General features: G+C 40.9%; 1 protein-coding gene across 1 annotated transcript; it reads left to right on the plus strand.

The window, feature by feature from the left end:
- Nucleotides 1–838: 838 nt before the first annotated feature.
- Nucleotides 839–20,640, plus strand: arl10 (ADP-ribosylation factor-like 10; the record flags this gene model as incomplete). Its single annotated transcript, XM_083986357.1, has 4 exons — nt 839–976; nt 7,542–7,725; nt 15,698–15,873; nt 20,368–20,640. 4 exons carry the CDS (start codon nt 839–841, stop codon nt 20,539–20,541), a joined length of 672 nt encoding a protein of 223 aa, XP_083842483.1. The 3' UTR covers nt 20,542–20,640.
- Between the last annotated feature and the right edge of the window lie 516 nt (nt 20,641–21,156).

Here is a 21,156-nt window from a genome sequence, read left to right on the forward strand (position 1 = left end):
AGTTACTACATATTTAATATCAGAGATAATGGTCAAGGTTAAATTAAATTGACATTGACCTACAGGTTATAGCTCTATAACAATGTCATGTGACTTTCCCCTTTGCCCTTATCATTCAATTTTAGGAAAGGATGACAGTCTCAGGCAACACAGTATAGAAAAGAATTGGGGTGTTTCAGGGTAGTATTGGTCAGTTTTGCCGTGGGTAAATCCAGGCCTGTTTTTTTTAATGAAGATTTACACTTGTTCGCTACAGTTGAGTAAAATGAGCAGATTTAATACTTGATTGATTTAAAAAATACGCAAAGACGCTCAATGAAACTCAGCCCAGGTGATCTGATAATTTGTATCATTTGACCAGCAGTCCCATCACAAAGATAGGCCTACATAAAAAAATATTCTTATCTGAGAGACTGAAAGCTGCAGATGTTGTATTTGTTTGCTCAAAATATTAATTGAGTAGCCTATCCAAGTAGTTGCTGATTTACTTTCTGGTGATTAACAGTTGCAGTCCTGCTGGTCAAAGGTGCACCTGAAAGCACCGCGAGTCGCATTTGCACAAGAGTTGTGGAGTTTACGTGCAGCACTTAAACGCCTCATCATTTCCCCCCTCTTGCGCGTCTCGAAACAAAAACAAGCAGAAAGCGCTCGGTCACATGTAGAGCGGCGTCCGGCTTGTTACAGCGAGGAGAGGGAAGCGGCACTCAGTCTCAACACTGTCGGCATCCAGGAGAGCAGTGACCCACCCCCCTCCACCTCCACCTCCGCCCTCAGGTCCCCCCGGCTCCGGCACCCGGCTCCGGCTCCGGCTCCAGTCGCCTGTCGGTGCGCTCCACATATGGTTCTCCTCCGGCACATCTCCATTGCCCTGACCGCCGCCGTGGCAGCCCTGGGCTCTGCTCTCTTCATCGCCTTGAACTACTTCTACAAGAGGCGAATATGGTCACCACAGGCGGAATACTGCACGATCAAGGAGGTGGGACAGCATGTTTCTAATTGACCCCCCCCCCCCCTTTTAGATCTTATTATCTACACTCAGGTGTTTAACTTAGACAGGAAGGACGTTGAGAGGCTGTCATTACATCTGAGTGACTGGCTGCAGAATTTAGATGATTGTAACTGAGGTGATGAAGGTGATGAAGAGGATGGTTGGTAAATGAATGAGAGGTGGTGATGAAGATGATTTTTGATGATGCTGAAGCTGATCATCATTCTGAATAAGAGGTTGTGAATGGAGAGGATGAGGATGAGGAGGATGGTGCTGATGATGATGAATAACTGACATGCAGAGGATGTGATTATGATGGTGATGATGATGATGATGGCTTTGGCCATTTAATGGTGATGTTGAAGGTAACAAGACTCAGTATAATAATAAATAGGTAATAGCAGTTATGGTGATGAAGAAGCTTCATAAATGACAATGGACATGGTGATGATGATGATGATGATAATGATGCACTTAGTATGGAGGGGACAAAGACGATAACATGAGAATTACTTTATTTATCACCCAAGGGGAATTCCTTTGTCTGACGATGATGATGATGATAATGATGATGATGATGATGATGATGATGATGATGATGATGATGATGATGATGGTACTGTATTAGTGACTCATGATGAAGATAATGATGACAATATATCTCAACAACATTTGAGACAAAGAAAATCATAATAATAGAGAGTGGGCAAGGAACTGATGATGAAGCTGATGGTTTTGGTGGTGTCACCATGGTGAAGATGATGACGATACAGAGGTTGGTGATAATAATGATGCTGATGCTCTGACTGCTCCATCATTATCTGTATCTTAAGATGCGTTCTTCATGAACTTAAAGGTTCCTGTGGCCCGTCGTTGTCTTTGCTTCCTCATGACCTAAAGTTACAGGAAGATTATGCAAATCAGGCCGACAACATAATGGAAAAGCAATGCACAACAACCTCCAGTCCTATCCAGTCGGTGGTCGTAAGAAGAAGACAAAAGCTTTACAGTGTGTCATATTTATTTTTTATTTATTTGTCATAGTGTGGAAGACACTGTGCGCACCCAACCTTATTTTGGTGCACAACTTTAATTGCGGCTCGCTGATTTGAATTCCACCTGGATCTCTGCTTCCATGTAAATGCTTAGGGAGGCCTGGGACTCAATGTCCATCCATCTGTCATATATTTTCTTCTGAGACTCCATCTCCAACCATGATGAAAAACAGTCTTGAATCAAAACAAAACAGCTGCAGCTTTTTAAACATGCTGCAAATGCAATCGGAAAACATTAGCTTTTCCTGAACCTCTGGAAAGTACTGCCCCGCCCAGCCAGGGACCTTTTTGTGGGGTAGATCTGTTACCAAATGTAGACCCTTACAGTACAACACCTTTGTATCCACCACTGGTCTAGACAGTCCTGGTCATTACTCCACTACAAAAGTTGGTCAGTCAAATTTTAATTGAAAACTTCCTTTTAAAAATGCTTAAGTCATGATTAGGTCATGACCATGAGGTGTGCACCCTGACCACACGGCCGGTCGCTGAAAACCTCGTAGGATGTCCAACAAAGTCCACAGACATGTCCATAAAACACAATTGAATTGAATTAAGTACAGATACACATAAATATACTTAAGTACTGGGATTGCTTCACAGTGGCTGAGCAGCGGTTTAATTCCATATGCCCACAAGGCTCAGAAGAAACTCTAAATAGCGAGTGGAGATCGATCGGCAGTTGGTCTGTAAAGCAAACAAATGTGATGATAAATAATGTAACAATGATCAACACTGTCAGTTATGCAGATCATAAACTGTGCTGCTGAAGCTCAGGTTTTCCAGTGATTACACGAAGAAGCTGGATCCAGCAGAGTGATTCAGGCAGCTGGGAATCAAACCATGTTCATCCTCAGCTGTCAAGGTAAAGCGTTTAGCTGCTGCATCGACAGACAGAAGAAGCCATGTGAAAAAATCAGATCCCTGAGTGTGATTAAAATGGGGACCAGACTCAAACCAGAGAGACTAATATGGAAATTAACTGCTCTAATTGCTGCTGTTAAATAGAAGCAGAATGATGTGGGCGGTGATGTTTCTAAAACCTAAAATTGATTAAAAGGATGTGTTTGTGTTTGACGTGGTGTGACTGAGGCAGCGTACGGTTTGTTCAGTCAGATTCCAGCAGAGACAGACGGAAGTGAAGCAGCTGGGTGACTTGATGAATGGTTCTTGAATGAAGCACTACAGCTGCAAACTGAATCTCTTAATAAAATCTATTTGCATGTCTCTAATCTTGTTTCCTGGATTCAATCAGCAGCAGCCTGTAATAGGCTTAGCTTGCTTTATCTGGCTCAGTCCGTCTTCGGAGGATAATGTTGTCAGTGTCTGGCAGCAGCTTGCTGCAGAGGGGGACTTAAATGTTTTCATCCCTGGAGCCAAAGTGTACCAAGATGCATTGTAAGTACCAGGACGCATTGTAATCGTGTCTCCGGCATGGGGAAAAGAGCAAGGGAGTTGACTAACAGCGTGCTTTTGACCTCAGGGGGTTTCAGTGGGCGGGAGGGCTGCACATGCTCATTTACACGGCGACAAACAATCACAGCAGAGGAAGATTTAGTCTGTGGGTGAATTAATGTACCGCAGTTTCTGGGTCCGTTTAGATAGTTGGTCTAATCATTATTTCTGCAAACACAGACACAAGGGAAAACCTGCACCTGAAGCTTAAAGGTCTCATTTCACACCAACCTGTGTTTTAGTTTGACGTTTTTTCCATAAGAAGATATAAATCGTGATTTTAAGAGCCATAAAGTGTGTAGTTTTCTCCTCTCTCAGGCTTCGCTCTGGAACTCTAGTAACAACAGGTCAGTGTCAGCCTATCAGAGGCGCTGAGTGTCTCCTCTGATTGGCTGAGAGTTTTCTCAGAGAGCCAAAAAAAAGAGAAGATTTGAGGTAAAACATTCAGAGAAACCAAATTCTGCAAGGATGGACAGTGGGTCCAAACCCTGAGGGCTTACGGACCTTTAAAAACAAATATGGCATTATTAAGACGCAGCAAATGCTCATACATAAGGTACTTATATAATCAATCATTAATCAATAATGATAACAACAGATAAACAAAAATCACACATTCAATGTGAAGTTAAACAGCAATTGTCAGACAATCTCCCCTTTGAGTTACATGTTTGTATAATGAGCAGAAGTGTTTGTGCAGAACATTGAAATGTCACAGGGACACTGATCTTTGACCTCTTGGATATAAAATGTCACCAACACTCTTTTTTGTGGTCAAAAAAAAAAAAGTTTGTGTAGTGTTTTGTTCCAGTGCTCAGTCGAGTGGTCATTGAGGGGGATGATGATTGTTTCAGATGACCCACACAAAATTACACTAAGGACACACACACATCAGAAAGATGTGAGGTTTATAGGGGTATGGCCTCTTTGTTTGATGTGTAGGTGAGCATGTGCTTGTCATAAACTGACAGTCGCTGACATTTTTGCTCCATTTTTGGATTAGCCGGAAGACACTTCAGCTTGTTAACTAGCTAATTATTCAGCGACTGAATTGGCCTTTGGTTAGCCTTCAGGCCAGACACCCAGCTAAACTAATGATGCTAACAGGAGTGTATACTCTCCACGGTTACCATAGCAACCTTCGCGAAAGTCTCAGCTTCACACATGCCCCTCCCTTCACCCAGATGAGCCTAGGTGTTACAGGGCAGGGTCAGACATTGCCAAGATGGCGACAGTAAAGCAGCTCACTTGTGATTCAAAACTTGCAATTCAAATTAAGAATCACAAATGAGAAATGAGGGGGGGGGGGGGGGGGGGGCAATCAGATTATGTTACGTATATATCATATATGATGTTACAGTGTGTATATTTGTGCAGTCTTATCTGTCATACACAAGAGATTACGGGGTGCGTTTGTGCTGTGGTGCCGCCGAGATGAGAGCTGGGACACCGGGGCGGCAGCACTGATCTTTCAAGACGCTATGGGCTCATTTGCTGTTGTAGGTAACAGAGACACATCAGCAGAAACCAGAGACTTTTGCGTTTCCAGTTAAAAAAGCTCTGTACAAGGGGTTTAAGGTTAAAATGTAGTAAGGTAAAAAAAATCCTGCATAGTTCCTCTTTAATTAGTGAACCATATTCACAGTAATTTAAAGTTGGAGGTGATCCACACTTGATTATCATTCAAAGCAACAAGTTGATGCTTCCTATCTGTAGTTAAAGGACCATGATTTCAGCAAATGAAGAAGAAAGATGTGGTAGAAAGCAAGAAGTCACAGCTTTTAATCACAGCAGAACTGGAGCTGGAGGGACTGATGGTATGTGACAGAGTCAGAGGATCATCGTTTCCTCATCTTCTCCCTCTCCCCTGTAAATTGCTGCAGGCGAGTGGGCTATAGTGCTTCTATGTGATAAAGCCCTTGTGTTGCCAGGCGTCTGCTCCGCTGGAGTGTCCTTGAGCAAGACGTTAAATCCCTACCTGTCAAATCCAGCAGTGCAGATCATGCAGCTGAGCTCTGCTTCTTTTCTTTTCCTCCCTGCGGAGCCAGTAAGTAATAGAAATCAATACAGTATTGGTGTGTTTCTGAGAAAAGGTCTTAACTGGCAGTAGTGAGTTTGAAACCTAAAGGAAAAAGTCTGTGAAGATATGCACCAACAAACTGTAGCACAAGATAATTGATTTGAAAAAATGTCAAATCCATTTCTTAATCAAAAGGAATGATCAGTGTGGAAGGTTTTCGGGTGTTGATTAACTTCTCCTGTGCAATCCTGAGATCATGTAAGCTCCAATCAGACGACAGGGGCAGAGAGCAGCCACTATCTTCAAGAATTGATCACTTTGCACAAAAAAATCCATGCTCTTAAAGCTTCAAGAGGCGGGAGCATGAGCTCTGCAGCCTCAGCAGCTACGACGAGGCTTCAACACTCCCGGGGTTTGAGGTTTTGTCTCCCAGTGAAGAGCCTGAAAAACACAGAGCGTCAAAGCAACTGTGTTTATTTACCCCTGCATGCATTTACCCAGCAACAGCAGCCAGTGCTTGCTGAGAGAAACAAGTCAGAGAAAATTAAATTCATCACCTAATTATCTGAACTTCATCCTCTGACCTCTCTCCAACTCTGTGCTGTAGTTTTATCTGTCGAGGGATCAAATTAGAGCTGCTAATTATGAAAATGAAATAAAGTAATCTTCAAGGCACGATCATCCATCACCAAAGTGAAGTCAAGTGTGATATTTTCTATAATAAAGAAGCTAAAAACCGATGCATCTCGGCTCTAAAAGGGCTAATATGAATTGCTAATTAACACTGCACTTCTGCACACAGCATGAATAAAGACTAACCTTGTGTGACTTTTAAAAAGGAAGATGACTGACGTGCCAAGGATCTCAGAGGGACCAAGGCTTTCTGGCGCCTGGTGGGCAGAGAGAAAGCACTGATGATTTTGAATCTGGCTGCTAACCTTTACCGACTGTCAGTCTTTCCTCAGACTGAGGCGGCTGAGTGAACGACAGCCGCTCTCTCCAGGTCCCTGCAGGTTCACTCAGATCTGACTTAAAGCTAATAAAGAGCAGAGTCATTACGATGCTGCTTGCTGATGTGTTTCACTAAAGTGAGATATCAGGATAGCTCTATCTACCTCTGGAGGTTTACACATGCTGACTCATTTTCCTGAACATTATGAAGTGTCTTTTGTACACCCAGGGTCAACGTCCCAGCAGTTTCATGAAGTTTGCTTGAGACATACAGATAATCTGATCCTTTAAAGCCACTAATTATAAAGCTAGGGATATTAAATGATTCATTATTTTACTGTTTGATGTATAGAAGTAAAAACAATCCCCAGTTCGATACCCCCATTGGCCCTTTGCTGCATCATTCCCCCTCTCTCTGCCTCCCCCTTTCCTGTCTATCTCTACTGTCCTGTCAATTAAAGGTGAAAAGCCTCAAAAAATACTTAAACAAACCATAAACAAAGTAAAAATCCATGTATCTGGCTTGACCTGGTGCATAAACAGCTGACATCATTGTTTCTATGTGCATTTTATTTCTCTCAATCTAGCAACAAATGTGTCAAGTTGCCAAAACTACAAGCTGTAAACACCTCAGAACAGAAAGTGTTTTTGCCAATTCATCACAAAAGAGCAATGGCCAGTGGACAAGCGCCAGAATTCGCCCAGCTGCACAGTGGTGTAGCTTAATCACTTGGTCAGTCAGTCACGGACATTCGTATTTATAGGGCTGTCGTGGGCTGGTTCCCTATCATAGTGTCTGAGTGGCTTGAAGTTATGTCTCGATTTGAAAATGTTTATTTTACTGACAAAAGGTCCAGACCACAAAGATGTTCAATATGCAATAATATGAACTAGCATTTACACTGTTAAACATCCTTTATTTGTAAACCTGTAAGGCAAACCTCCATATGCCCACTCTTCCTAAAACTGAACAAATAACCTTGTTCAGTGTTGAATGAATTATATTATGTATGTTTAATTTTTGCTTTACGTCTGCATTTCTGAATGCCTCTGTGCTGCGCTCTACCTGCAGGAGGAAGAGGAGCGAGGGAAGCGCCAGGTCCTGGTCCTCGGTCTGGACGGGGCTGGGAAGAGCAGCATGCTGCAGGGTCTGACCCCCGGGGAGCCAGCAGCCAAGAGGGGCCGCTGCCGACCCACCCGTGGCTTCAACTTCATGAGCCTGAACGCCCCCGCCTGTCAACTGGACTTCCTGGAGAGTAAGACTCCTTTTTATCCCTCTCATATCAAACAGTGCAGGTACTGTGTGGAGCCTTGTGTTTCATTTCAGCAGCAAGCAATACGGAAATGGAAAGAGCTTCCTTACCTCTCTGTTCAGTACAGTTGGCCATTTGTTTCATTAAACAGGCATGGTAATGCACCACACCACAGTGCCCCCCAGACAGAAAAATGTTGAGAAAACACGATTCAGAAGAAGAGTTTTAAAGGGAAGAGCAGATTGTGGGAAATTAATCTGAGTCAATGAAATCAATATATTCATGCCTAATGTAGATGGAAATTTCCCGAGCCCTAGGACAAATGAAGGAAGATCTTAGTTAGCATGCTAATATTAGCATTATGACTCACTCACATTGGACTGCATCTAGCATCATAGCTTGTTTGCATTGTTCCAAGTTAGTGGTTTATAGGAATAATAGTGTAATTCACTAATAAAAAGATTTTCAATGGTTTTCATGTAATTTAATGGTTCACAGGATATGCTGTAATATATATTAGTCCTTTGTCTATTTAGCCTATAAATATAAATCATTTTAAATCAGTGATTTCATTGTGACTTAGTGGTTCATGGTTCATTACATGTTCCAAAGAGAACACATCACTCTTTATTCTTCATTAAGCTTACTGTTTAGTATAGGCTAAGCATTTTGTATGTTTTTTTTCTCAGTACTGTTCACGTCCTATAACAAAGTGGGTCACAATCTTTTGTACAATTTGTGGCTACAATAAAGGCTATTAGTCGAGTCCAGGTTTCTCAGAGTGAGCTGCTTCACTGTCACCACCTTGGCAGTGCCTGACTCCACTCCTAACTCCTGGCTAATCCAAAAGTGGTGGGATGTTTGCTATGCTCCCATTAGCATCACTAGCACAGCCAAGCACATCAGGTGGGAGTTAGGTATAAAAACAAAAACATTTTTTTGGGCAAGGACAAATTTTAACATAGAATACAGTTTTAGAACTGGACTCTAGTGGTTATTACCTAATTGCATTTTTGATACTACTGATGCCACCTGTTGCAAATTAGGAGATCACATGATAATTTTTTGTTTGATTTGTTAGAAATATTATATGTTGTGTATGTCCTTATAGAAGTATTTTCTATCTGCAAAACAAATGCATTAGTTTGTTTATGAAGTTTTGTGTATGCAAACCACACAGTTTTCTAGTGAATTGTAGGACACTGGCAAAAAAAAAAAGAAAAGAAAAAAAAACATTGGCATGAAATCAGCTCCAGAGCTTCCCCACAGGCAACATATGTACCCTGGTAAATCTGTACACAGGGAGTAGCAAAGCCTGAAGGACAAACTCAAGGAACAAATAACTTGATTGTTTACATTCTCTAACTGGTGACCTCTACAGCACACAGCTGCAAATGTGAAGCAAACAACCAAAAACCATCTGATCACGATCGTACAAACGGCATTTTTGAGATTGAAAGCGAAGCATGTCCAGGGTGAGTGTTAGATAACAAGGTTTAACCACAGGGGGAGAGCGCTCCAGGATTTTTACATCCTGAAAAGTTTTAACTGTTTGTAGTTCTATGAAAAGTCATGGACTATTATTACCACCCTGAACCAGACTGCTAGATGTTGTTATGCCATGTAAAGCCCTTTGAGACATTTTTTGTAAAAACGGGCTATACAAATAAAATTGCCTTGCCTTGCCTTGCCTAGTGTTGTACCCATGAATCACTCAAGGCTCAGATTGAACATTTTATTTTGAAAAATAAGGATAGGTTTTATTGTGGAAGAAAAAGTATAAGAAATGATTTATTAATCAAAATGTATTAACACATTTTACAAATAATTTTTTTCTTAGACTCTTACAACTAAATCTCACATTCTGTGCTAATTAGGCTACTATGTTATTTGTATTTATATTGACACTTTACACTACATACATTACATTCCATTGATCCTATGTAATGCTGTTGGCCCAGACAGGAAGATTGTACTATTGCCATGACAACAACTGACTAGTTTAAGTCAAATGACCAAAGCACAATCACCCACAAAATTCACCAGCAATTTTGCACATATAAACAAAACCAACAACAACAACTAGGCTACCAACAGTTATAACCTTTATTATAACATTAACATTAATGTTACTAACCGTTATCCTCTTGTAGCCTACACAGTTAGCCTATGTTATGGTACACTTCCACCAAGTGTTTTAAATAAAATGGAGGGGTATATAAAATGATATTACAAGTGAGTGTGCAAGTATAGGCTATATACACTGCACCAGCATTGGCTACAAATCTGTGGACGTGAGTTACAAGTCTGTCTCCAGCTCTGGTTGTTGTTCAGAGCATGCCCCCCCCCCCTCCATTTCTTCCCTGAAAGCTGCTGCATCCATCACTGCCAGCACAGAGCCACTCGCTATATTGTCCTTATTTGTTCAGTGACTGAGTGAAACCTCCAGCAGTTTCAAGGTAGCTAAGAAGGAATTGAACACTGTTACAGAGAATCATAGAAACTGTGAGTGTGACTAAAGAGTCAAACAAATTGAGCCATGCATGCCCAGCGAGGAGAGGCAGATAGGTCCACTTAGATTGGCACAAATACTTTAGATTAGCATTCCACTGAAAGTCACAGCACTGCATTGAAAACACACATGAATTACTTTTCATTCAGCCGTTCTTGAGTGTGAGTCGTTTAACTGCAGCAGGGCCTCAGAACGAGCTTCTGTAGATGCAGTAGGTGCACTGTGCCTCGTTCAGCGGCTGATTCATTCATGATCTGAACACAGAGATGGTTGGAGTCTTTGTCTCTGTGACGTTGATGCACAGGCGTGTTGACAGCTCAGTGCGGCACTTTACACACATCAGAGGCCGTACAGTTCACAGACTGACGAGTTTCTCTCCGCTGGGAATAATCCAGCTAAAAAGGCTTTAAACCCCCAGATGAAAAGAAAAGACACAGATCAGATCTGTTAGAGAAGTGCCTTTTAGGCTTCTGGGTTTGTGCTAAAGGGGAGTGCAACTCTGGATCAGGAAGTTTCTAAATTTTTATGTCCAAACTGTGCGTGTGGCTCTCAGCTTTCCTCTCTGGTAAACATGCTTGTGTCAATAGTATGAACTACATTTCCTCTTGGTTTGAGGAACTCAATCAGCCGCCAGCCTTCAGAGTACATCCGAATACTTAATGATCAGTGTTCAGGTTTACTATAAGGAGCAGTTCGGTTTCAACTTATTCTGACCATGTTTTTATGTAGCTGTGAATCGTAGTAGGAAGGATCCCCTTGAAACCGACAGCTCAAAAAACTTGTGAGGAAAGATGTAAATTAGCTGCTGATTATACAACAGACTGCATGTATGAAAACATGAATTCATTAACTGTGATTGGAGAGTATGTGTTGGCTACAAACAATATTTTTCAGAATATGATTTTAATGTGTTTTAACTCCTTTTCTGCAATATTCAAACTCCTTTTTCTTTTTGTAAAAGAATAGCAGTTAACACTCATAATATTAAAGAACATCAACCTCGTCATGCCAATCAAACAGTGAAACTATTAATTTGATCACAGCTTTGGTGCTATGAATTTGAAATGTAAAAATGGGCACATTTCAAGGTACCTATAAATACACTGTCATATAGATTTCACAATGAAAATCTGTGTAGTTTAAACTCATACACATTGTTCATGTTGTATGGCTCTGGAGTCACAGTGGCATCTGTTTCGCATGCTGTCGGATTCACACCTCCACCAGCAGCCTGCGCGCTGCACAGCAGGCAGGAGGGAGGCTTTGACATCCATCCATCCCTGCACCATCTCCCACGCAGCTTCACACACTTACCTGCTCCCCCTGATGTGTACATGCTGTCCAGAAGTTCCGTTGTCCTTGTGGGACTGTATAGTCTGTGAAATGCGGCAGAAAGAAATCTGTAAAAACATGTGTAATTTGACATGAAGCCGCAGATTTGCAAATCGTATGTGGGTTACTGAGATTTACTTCGGGGAAGCGTGCGTGGCATGTGGATGTGGTCACAATTTGCCGTCCCTACTGTCATTGCTCCTGTCCTGTCTGGTTGTTCTGGCCTCTGCCCTCCTGCCAACTCTCCATCTGCACTCCACACGTCCTCAGACCTGCCTCCTTGTCCCAGTCACCTGACTGCCGGACCCACCTGCTAACCTGTCTCCTGTTTACCTGCACTCTGACACAGCTGTTCTATAGTCCCCCTATCAGTTCTTTCCTGTTTTTCCTTATGCAGCCATGTTATCTTTGCTCATCCATCTATCTGTCTGTACACCTCCATCCTCTCCATGTCACCTACAAGATAAGACAAGGGATAATTGTTAGCAACAGATTGATATGGCCAAAAACCAATATTAGGGAGCAACAAACTGATTAATCTGTTACGTAAACAACATACATTTTCTGCAATCATCCTTCAAATATGGTTCAAATAAAATACGTAGGCTATGGAAGCACAACATTTGACTGCTTATAATTTTATTATTCAAAGTGGGCTCAGTGCAGCACTGCTGTAAACTCTTGGAAAATATCCATAAGAAAAATAAAATTAACTAGAAAAAGGGCCAAAACCTGTAATGAATAATTACACGCTTTCTTTCTACTAGCCACTGTAAGTCCTGCAGTGTTGTGTGGAGAAAACCTACAGTATATAAATAAGAGAACCACAAACAGAGTAATCAAAACACGAACAGTATTTTTCTCAAGGGGATCAACCAAAGTAAGGACACGGACACGGAAAGAAACCCAGACAGTTTGAAGTTCACCTGAAAAGTTTGAAGGCACAAAAAGTGTTCACATTGGTACTTATTGGCCAACACACAATGATTCTGATCTATCTGAGATCAGTTGATTCAATCAGATGGCTGATTAATTGGTCAGGCCCTTAGGCTACTATAAAACATTCTCTGAGCAGTACAACTTCTTCAGGGCGGACTTGGTATCAGAAAGTAACAAGACATTTTGAAGATGCAAATTGATAAGAAATAAGGTCAAAGTGCAGCGTAATGCAGGGAGTGCCAAAGTGCAGCGTAATGCAGGGAGTGCCGCAGGAGGAAACACACAGAACCTCAACACAACATATAACACATCACTGGATCCGTGTCATGGGGTCAAAGTTAAATTTAGTATAGTGCTTTGGCTGTAAACCTGGTGTAAACAGCAGCTGTGTGATAGGTAGGTGCGTGGGGCTGCAGCCACAACCCTGCAGGGAAAGAGAAACTGAAACCTCCATCATCAGTGAGGACAACTTTAGTGTGACATACGCAACCACACACGCCATTCACACCCCTGTGACTCAGTGTCTGTTGTGCGTCCAAATGTGGGTGTGCGTTTCTAATAATGTGGCTCGTGGCGCAGCAGGACCAGGGTCGTGCAGAGCGCCGGAGTCCGTCCTCCGCATCTCGTCTTCACGTGAAAGAATATTTACTGCTGTCACATCAGATCAGCTGTAGGTATATCGCTGCTCAGTTTCCTAGCAACATTCTCGTTTAAGTCCAGCACTAATGAATTCTCGCTGCTGAGTTCGGAGGCGGCGAGGACCTGAAGTCATACCTGCTGGTGCGTAGCTGCAGGTCAGTTCTTCACAGAACAGCAGGGATCATGGGAAGTGTGAAAGTTTCCCTCCTCTGAAGCAAGGGGAGTGAATATTTCAACAAACTATCCCATGGATGTCCAACTGGACCACATGAAGCTGTTTTAGAGCCTCGGTCCACAGAGCTGGATAGATAACGATCCCTGTAAACACCCACCTGCTCTGAGCTCTGACTCCTCTGTGTAGAAAACACGGAGGCTGCACTACTGTACATTCACATGTGACCAAACAAGTCAATGAATCATACACGGTTATTCTTTGAATTCCAAAAAGGCCAAAACAAAACATGTTCTGCATTTAAGGCAGTGAATTAAACATATCCTCAATGTTAATCCAGAAATCTAAGAGTAATGCCCCTGAGCATTAGAGATAAAAAAAAAAAAAAAAATAGAAAAAAAAGTAAAAGAAAATGTTCTGAGAATGCAGGACAAGAGAAAATAAATCAAAAACACCCCAATGCCAAAGCAGTTCCTTTGAAAATAATGAATAATACTGAGAAAAAAAAAGTTAAAAGAAGTCAAAGAACATAAGAAATAGTATCTTAAAAAGAAGAAAAAGTAGCTTTGCAGTTATTTTTCGCTCAGAGCTTCACCAGGTTCTCATGTCTAGACGCAAATGGATGGACACAAATGAATCCAACCAATTTCCTCAGCAGGGCAAGGGGAGATAAATAACGGCCGTTTCGTCTCAGCCTGTTTCATCCCCTCGGTAGCAAACTAGATCAGTGATTCCATTCAGCCCGGTGCGCATCTGAAATTAATCTGTGACCAATTTGTTTAAAGGAGGAATGCCAACAGTTTATCTATAATTCATTTTATCCCCCTGATTCATGTGAAAGACTTCTTCTTCTTCTTTTTCTTCTTTTCACTGCAGCACAAAGGAAAGTGACAGAAAAACATCTGCTAACCGCCCTTGAGCCAGGCGATCAGTCAGGGCCTTGTGGTTGTTTTTCTCTAGCTGACCTTGCAGCCTCAGTTTCTCAGTGTAGATCAATAAAAGAACATTTCTTCACATCCCATTTGACTCTGAGCACCCTGTTACTGTTTCTGCTGCTTTCTGCTTAAATGATACAAACTATGACACAGGATAAAAAGACACCCTCGGGGGGGGCTTTATAGTTAAATAACATGCCACTCCCTTCTCATAAAGCCCCACTTACTCATGGAAATCCCCAGTGATAACAGCTTCTGTGTCACAACAAGTGGAGACTTGTTTCATGATCAATGAAGATATTGATTTCTCTCCAAAAAATATGGGATCACAGCATTCGGGGACTGGAAAATCTGGCTTTAAAGCTGCTTTTGTACTTTGATGCATTTCCATTAAAAGCAGACCTCACAAAACACAAATCAAAGGTCCATATTTTAGCTCTCTCCTTTCCACTATTTTATTTTGAAGAGTGTTCATCCATAAGTGAGTGGACTGAGTGTTAGGTTGAATACTTTTACAGTAATAATAAAGAATCTAGCCTGATCTGCAAATGCACTACAAATGCACATTTACCTTTATATTATAAAGAAAAAAATCATGTATACCAAATTTACCTATGATCATGATTCATGGATGTGCCTGCCCTTTATACATCTGTGAGGAAACAAGTGCTTAGGAGAAAAAGCAAAACTCCCCTGAAATACTGAGTGAAGGCCACTTGACCAATTATTGTTGCTATTGAATAAATTCAGCCTTAAGTGTTGGGAGGTAAATATTTGTCTTTTTGTCTTTTTGTCTTTTTGCTTTGAAGCTACAATTCATACTTGTCCACTGAGATTCAGTGTTAACTTTGGGGTCACGTATATTGTCTGGGATTTAAAAAATGATAAGCCCACGTAGTCACATAATAAATGACCATTTTTTAAAATGTGACTGGGTATTCATATTTTAAATTCTTTTGGGCTGTTAAATAGCTGTGAAGATTTTGGAAAAGTAAGCCTTGACTTAAGAATATTTTATCACATTTACAAACATAGACATCGCACAAAAAAGCTTCCCCACTATGATGTTCTGCATTCTGTATCTAAAATGCAACACATTTTGGTAACACTTCATAATAAGTACACACTATTAAGCATTAGTTAAGCATTAAATACTGAATTCATCATTTATAACCCATGAATACTCATTAGTATGTAGTTTATAAACACAGTTGAAAATGTTTTACTCATCACTGATAAGCACTAACTGTATTTATAAACTAGATACTAATGAGTATTCATGCGTTATATAAATGAAGAATTCAGTGTTTATTAATGCTTAACTAATGCTTAATAGTGTGTACTTATCATACAGTGTTGCCCACATTTTTGTAGATTGGAGGACATTTGTGCAAATGTTCATATTATTAGATTGACTCCATAATGTTTGTGTTTCCTGTGCTGCAGTTGGTGGGGGGGAGGACCTGCGGCGGTACTGGTCCGACTACATGAGGAGGACTCACATTCTGGTGTACGTGGTGGACTCCGCTGACAGGAGCCGCCTTCCACTGGCCAAAGATGAACTGCACCGTCTACTGAGGGTGGGGCCCCAGATGCCCGTGGTCATCCTGGGAAACAAGCAGGTAAACAAAACCACCTGTTTACATCTTCAGAAATGTCCATACCTACCGTTTTACCTCATATAATCCAACAAGAAGTGTGATGTTCTGATGTTATGTTTTACATTTCCATCCATTCTCTGCAATCCTTGGTCTCTTTTAACTCCCTGACTATGCAAAAAGCCACAATCAATTTGGTGAAAATAATATAATCCATCCTCAAATCAATGGAAACTCATGGCTGCCTTGAACAATAGAAAAATACATTTAAAAAACATCTGAAACTCTAGACCTTATATTTAAAAATACATAGTGTGTGTTAAATATACACATAAAAGTTAAATAAAAAATAACTACATTTTATCTGAAAAATGTTAATGAATAACAAAAAATGGTATGGCCCTTTCAGCACTTCTTTTAGGATGCATTTGAGCACAGTGAAATCCAATGCTCACCTTAAAGCCATCAAACTCTGCCACACTCTGAAGTCTTCAGTTAAAATTATACTGAGGTCTATCACTGAAAAAAATGTTACATTGGGTTTCAAAGGAGGTTAAATCGAACGCAACTGGACTTAGTTGTTTGTCTAGACAAACAACTAAGTCCAGTTGCGTTCGATTTAACCTCCTTTGAAATACTATGACCTGGACAAATGAGAATATGCACCGGCTTACATTGGGTTAATGTTCTGCAGCAGAGACAAACACAAAAGGGCTGAGTTATTGGAGTGAGCAGGTAGACGTCATTCCTTCTACATTTATCCGCGGAGATGATCCATTGCACTCCTGAAATAAACATTTCTATATTTCCTTCTCAGCTCGTATTTTCTCCCTCGGTCTGGCACTTGTGAAATTATACATGACCCTTCGGGGGAAGCGGGAATATTTGTCACACACGCTGTCAGAGCGCTGCGGCTTTCATCCTCAAACTGAGATAAAAAAAAAAGAAACTCAAAGCATGCCTTCAGTTCAAGATAAAAATGTTCTGTAATGTTTGGTAAATATGCTGCATATCATGGTTAAACCATCCAAATCAATATGCTTTAAACCTCTACAGGTGTGAAATTAACACACACACTCAGTTCCCTGCTTTCATCTTGAAGATGTACAAGAAAACTTCATCATTAAACATCAAACAGAACATCTCCTACAGAGATGAAAAGAGGGACTTGTGCATTTTTAAACCTATTGCCAATTGGTATAGAAAAGTTTGCAATCCAGATTGTCTTTCAGGTTAACCTGGTGCAGCTTTGAAATTATAACATCAAAATGATGATTGATTATTGATGATGATCCCTTCAAAAGACACGTAGACATCTAGGTTAAAGCTAGACTACATCACGTAGGTTACCACCATTTTTCCGGCGGCTTTTAGATATCTACATGTACTGAGGACATGCTTCACATCGAATACAGTCTCTGAAATAATGTTCTCATACTTCTCAGTTGATTATTTTTACCAGGTACCAAAAAATAAGAATACAAATAAAAATGAGAATAAGAACAAGAGTAAGGATAAGAAGAAGAAAGGGAAATTCATTTGTCTGGCAGCTCATTTGCAGAAGAATTGAAAAGCCTTATGGCTGTAGGTACAGTACAAAGGCCATCTACAGCCATCAGACTTATGTTTATGTCTAAATGCAGATCTTCTTTTCTTTCTTTTTTTCCGAGTATTTTCTGGGCTTTTAGGCCTTAGATTGATAGGACAGAGCATTTGTTATAGCCATGTCCAGTTGTCTGAGTTTGGGCTCCAAGCCAAACTAGTGTGAAGAAAACATTGGGGAAATGTATTTTTCTGAATGTAGTTGTTGAAGTGTATAATAACAATAATAGAAATAATACTAAATTAATCCCCTCAAGAATAGATTCATGCTAAAGTGACCCAAGCAAATCTAAAACAAAACTGTAAGGAAATGACAGCACTTCGATTTGAAATATGTCTACAATAAACTGAAAAAAACTAAAACAAACTATAAACACTATACACCAGACCTCAGAGTGAAATAATCAAATTTATATTAAATGATATGGATCTTCCCCAAAATTTTATAGGTTCATTGCTGGCCCATGTACCATCCCTACACCAAGTTTGGTGAAAACTGGCTCAATACCTTTTGTATACAGTATGCCTTTGAGAAACAAACCAGCAGGTGAAAACTTCCTTGCCAAAGGTTATCTTTTAATTGCAATGCTGTCCTTCCCTTGATTCATGTTTTTCAAAGAATACCATATGTTTTGATGTTGAAGAATGTATTAATTCTTACCTAGCACACCTGGATATTTCTGAAATGAATACAAACCAGTTTCTGTTAAGTGGTATCTGTGGTAAGAAAAGATCTTGAACCTTGGTTGTCCTGTGCAAATGACTCAGATGAAATAAAAGAAGTAACATCTTCAGTAGGAAGAGTTCTCTTTGATAGCGATACTCTCTCTCACCCACCACCACTTTGTTCTCTGCCTCAGCTCTCGATCTGTTTAAGCAGTACAAAGGATGCTTGCAGCAGAACCTGTGTTGTTGGAAAAGATGTGGTGCAAAGAAACGAGGCGGACATCTATAGACTCAAGCCCGGGTTGAATGGTTTGTGTAGGAGTGCGGCATTAACTTCGCCGTCTTTGCATAGTTTCGTTCAGAATCAAGACATCCACCGTTTGAAGATGTGACATGTAGTTATTTTGCAATGACACACTGTGAAGTATTACGCAACTTAATGATAATTACATTCTTACTTACAACGCCAAGTTATCTTTATCAGTTGGGATACATTTATCCAAAACAAGGTCTTTGATGGCCAAAGATACCAAGACACATTTGTACAACTCTACTGAACACATGATACCACTAGGATAACTAATATCAAATACTCACCTCTTAAAGGCTTTTAAAACTAGACCAAGTCTTATCTTTCTGCTATAGTCAGCTTGAATTCAAAACAGCTACATTTTCTTCGAACGGTAATTCTCTGTAGCCTATATTTTTGAACACTTAGCCTACTGTACACCCTTTATAAACATGTCCTGTGGTAAAAACCATGCGATATCTATGGTGGCCTACACTACCAGCCCCTCGTCGTGTTCCTGTATAGGCTAGTGCACCACATGCTCCTGTGGTTTCTTGTGGTAATCAGAGACTTGCATAATACTTTGGGACATTTACCACAGATTAGGGTGCTCTACTGTACATTCTGCAGTATTGATCCCTGCAATGTGTTGTAGCCTACTACATATTCTGTGCCATCTTACTTGACCAGTGTTGTGTTGTAAATTCTCAACAGGCTCACTAGGTTATTATTACCTTAGAAAACACAGATTGCTGCAAATAGTGTTACATCAGCATCACAGAATTCACTTAGTGCATGATTATCACATCTTTGTATGTTAAGCTTCCGTATGTTGTAGGCTAGTAATCTGTTTGCATTTATCGCACCAAGGTAGCCTACTGTAGCTGATAGATAACCTTGGTAACAACAAACCCGCGAGTTAGCCATGTTTGGGTATACCAGAGACGTTCTATATTGTACACTTAGCTGATAGGTTACCACAGGTTTTAATGTGGCTAGCATGGTTGGAGTTTCACGTTTGTTGATTCAGATTTTCAACAAAACCATAATTTTATGTCATAATGTCAACATCAACACTGCCTCACCAGAGTGCTGCTCAAGTTAAGTGATGCTACCAAACTAGGTTAACAACATAGATCTACACGTAGATGCGGCCTCTGATGATGCTGTCCATTGGAACGATGCGTCAACACGGCCACCATCTTGGGCAGGGGCTGTGTCAGGCAGAGGTTAATTTTCAATTGATTTTCAAGCTGTTTGGTTTATTATAGATGTCAGATATATATTTATGATACAACATAGATTGATAATTTTTTTTTGTTTATATCATACACACACATACACATAGCCTACTCACCCACATGCATAGCCTACATATAGGCTACTGAAATTTATTCGGGACCCTGCCCAAGATGGTGGTCATGTTGACGTGCCTGACAAGCCTTAATGCGGCATCTACATGTATATGATATCTAACTTTAACGACTTGCATCTTGTACCAAAAATATGATTTTCGGTGATTATTTTTGTAATTTTAGAAACTTTTTTTTACACAACAGTATGTGCTTTGGTATAATATTTATATACAGTATGGTATAAACTCATACCGGTAGCCTATATGAAACAGGCCTATTGTTTGACATAAATCTAAGAAAAAGGTACTGGCAAAGTGGGGCGGTGCGTGGTGCAGTGGTTAAGGTGGCCGCCCCATGTAGAGGCTACAGTCCTCAACGCAGGCGTCCCCGGTTCGAATCCCGCGTTGGGCAGACCTTTCCTGCACGTCATTCCCCCTCTCTCTGCCTCCCCCTTTCCTGTCTATCTCACTATGTGCTATCAAGTAAAGGCAAAAAAGCCCCAAAAATATACTTAAAAAAAAAAGGTACCGGCAAAGTTTATAGGTTAATGTTTGCTCATTAATTTGGTAGTTTCTTGTCAAACTGACAGGTTTTCACTCTCCACAGGATAAGCCAAATGCTGTCAGTGTGTCGGAGCTACATGAGGCCTTGTCTCTGAGCTCTGTGACCGAGGACAGGAAGCTGTTCCTCTTGGCTGCCCAGCTTGCTTCGGATGGAGCCCTGAGGAACTCCTGCCGTGGTCTGGACACCATCCAGGACCTCCTGCTCCAGCTCGTCTGATCTTAAGTCTGCCCAGAGGGCAGAAGAGGAGGAGATAGGGATGGAAACAAAGGGATGGCTTAAGGACATCCTCCTCCTCCTCTTTCTTTATATAAGCTCTGGCTTATTTGAAGCAGAGGAGGAGGAGGAGGAGGTGATGAAGCCTTTGAGACTGATGCTAAAGATTTTTTAAACACAGAAGATGAGATTGAGAAGATGGCAAGATGGATTGCAAAGCCTTCCAATAACTCCTCCTTTTCCTCCCTGCTGTTTTCAAACTATATCACCTCCTCGTCCTCCTCCTTCTCTTCCTCCCTCAGCTCATTTTACACTTAACCACCAGTCACACTAACCAGAGAAGAGGAGGTGCAGAGCGAGGAAGCCAAGGTTTATTTACAGATGTATGACTCAGAGCCACAAAGTTCACCTCCTGCCAATGACTTTGAGTCTTCGAACTAGTCGTCAACCTGTTCCAGGTTTATTTAAGCATAGATTATACTGTACATAACACGTGAACTGAAATATGTCAAGAATATAGATGCATACACAGGTTTCTGTTTGGTTTGCTTGTTTTTTAAGAGCCAGCGGAGCAGAACAGAAAACACTTAACATTGCCAGGTTGGAGGTTCCCCGGGA

This window comes from Trachurus trachurus, assembly GCF_905171665.1.
Source record: "Trachurus trachurus genome assembly, chromosome: 14".
In the NCBI taxonomy this organism is placed as follows: Eukaryota; Metazoa; Chordata; class Actinopteri; order Carangiformes; family Carangidae; genus Trachurus; species Trachurus trachurus.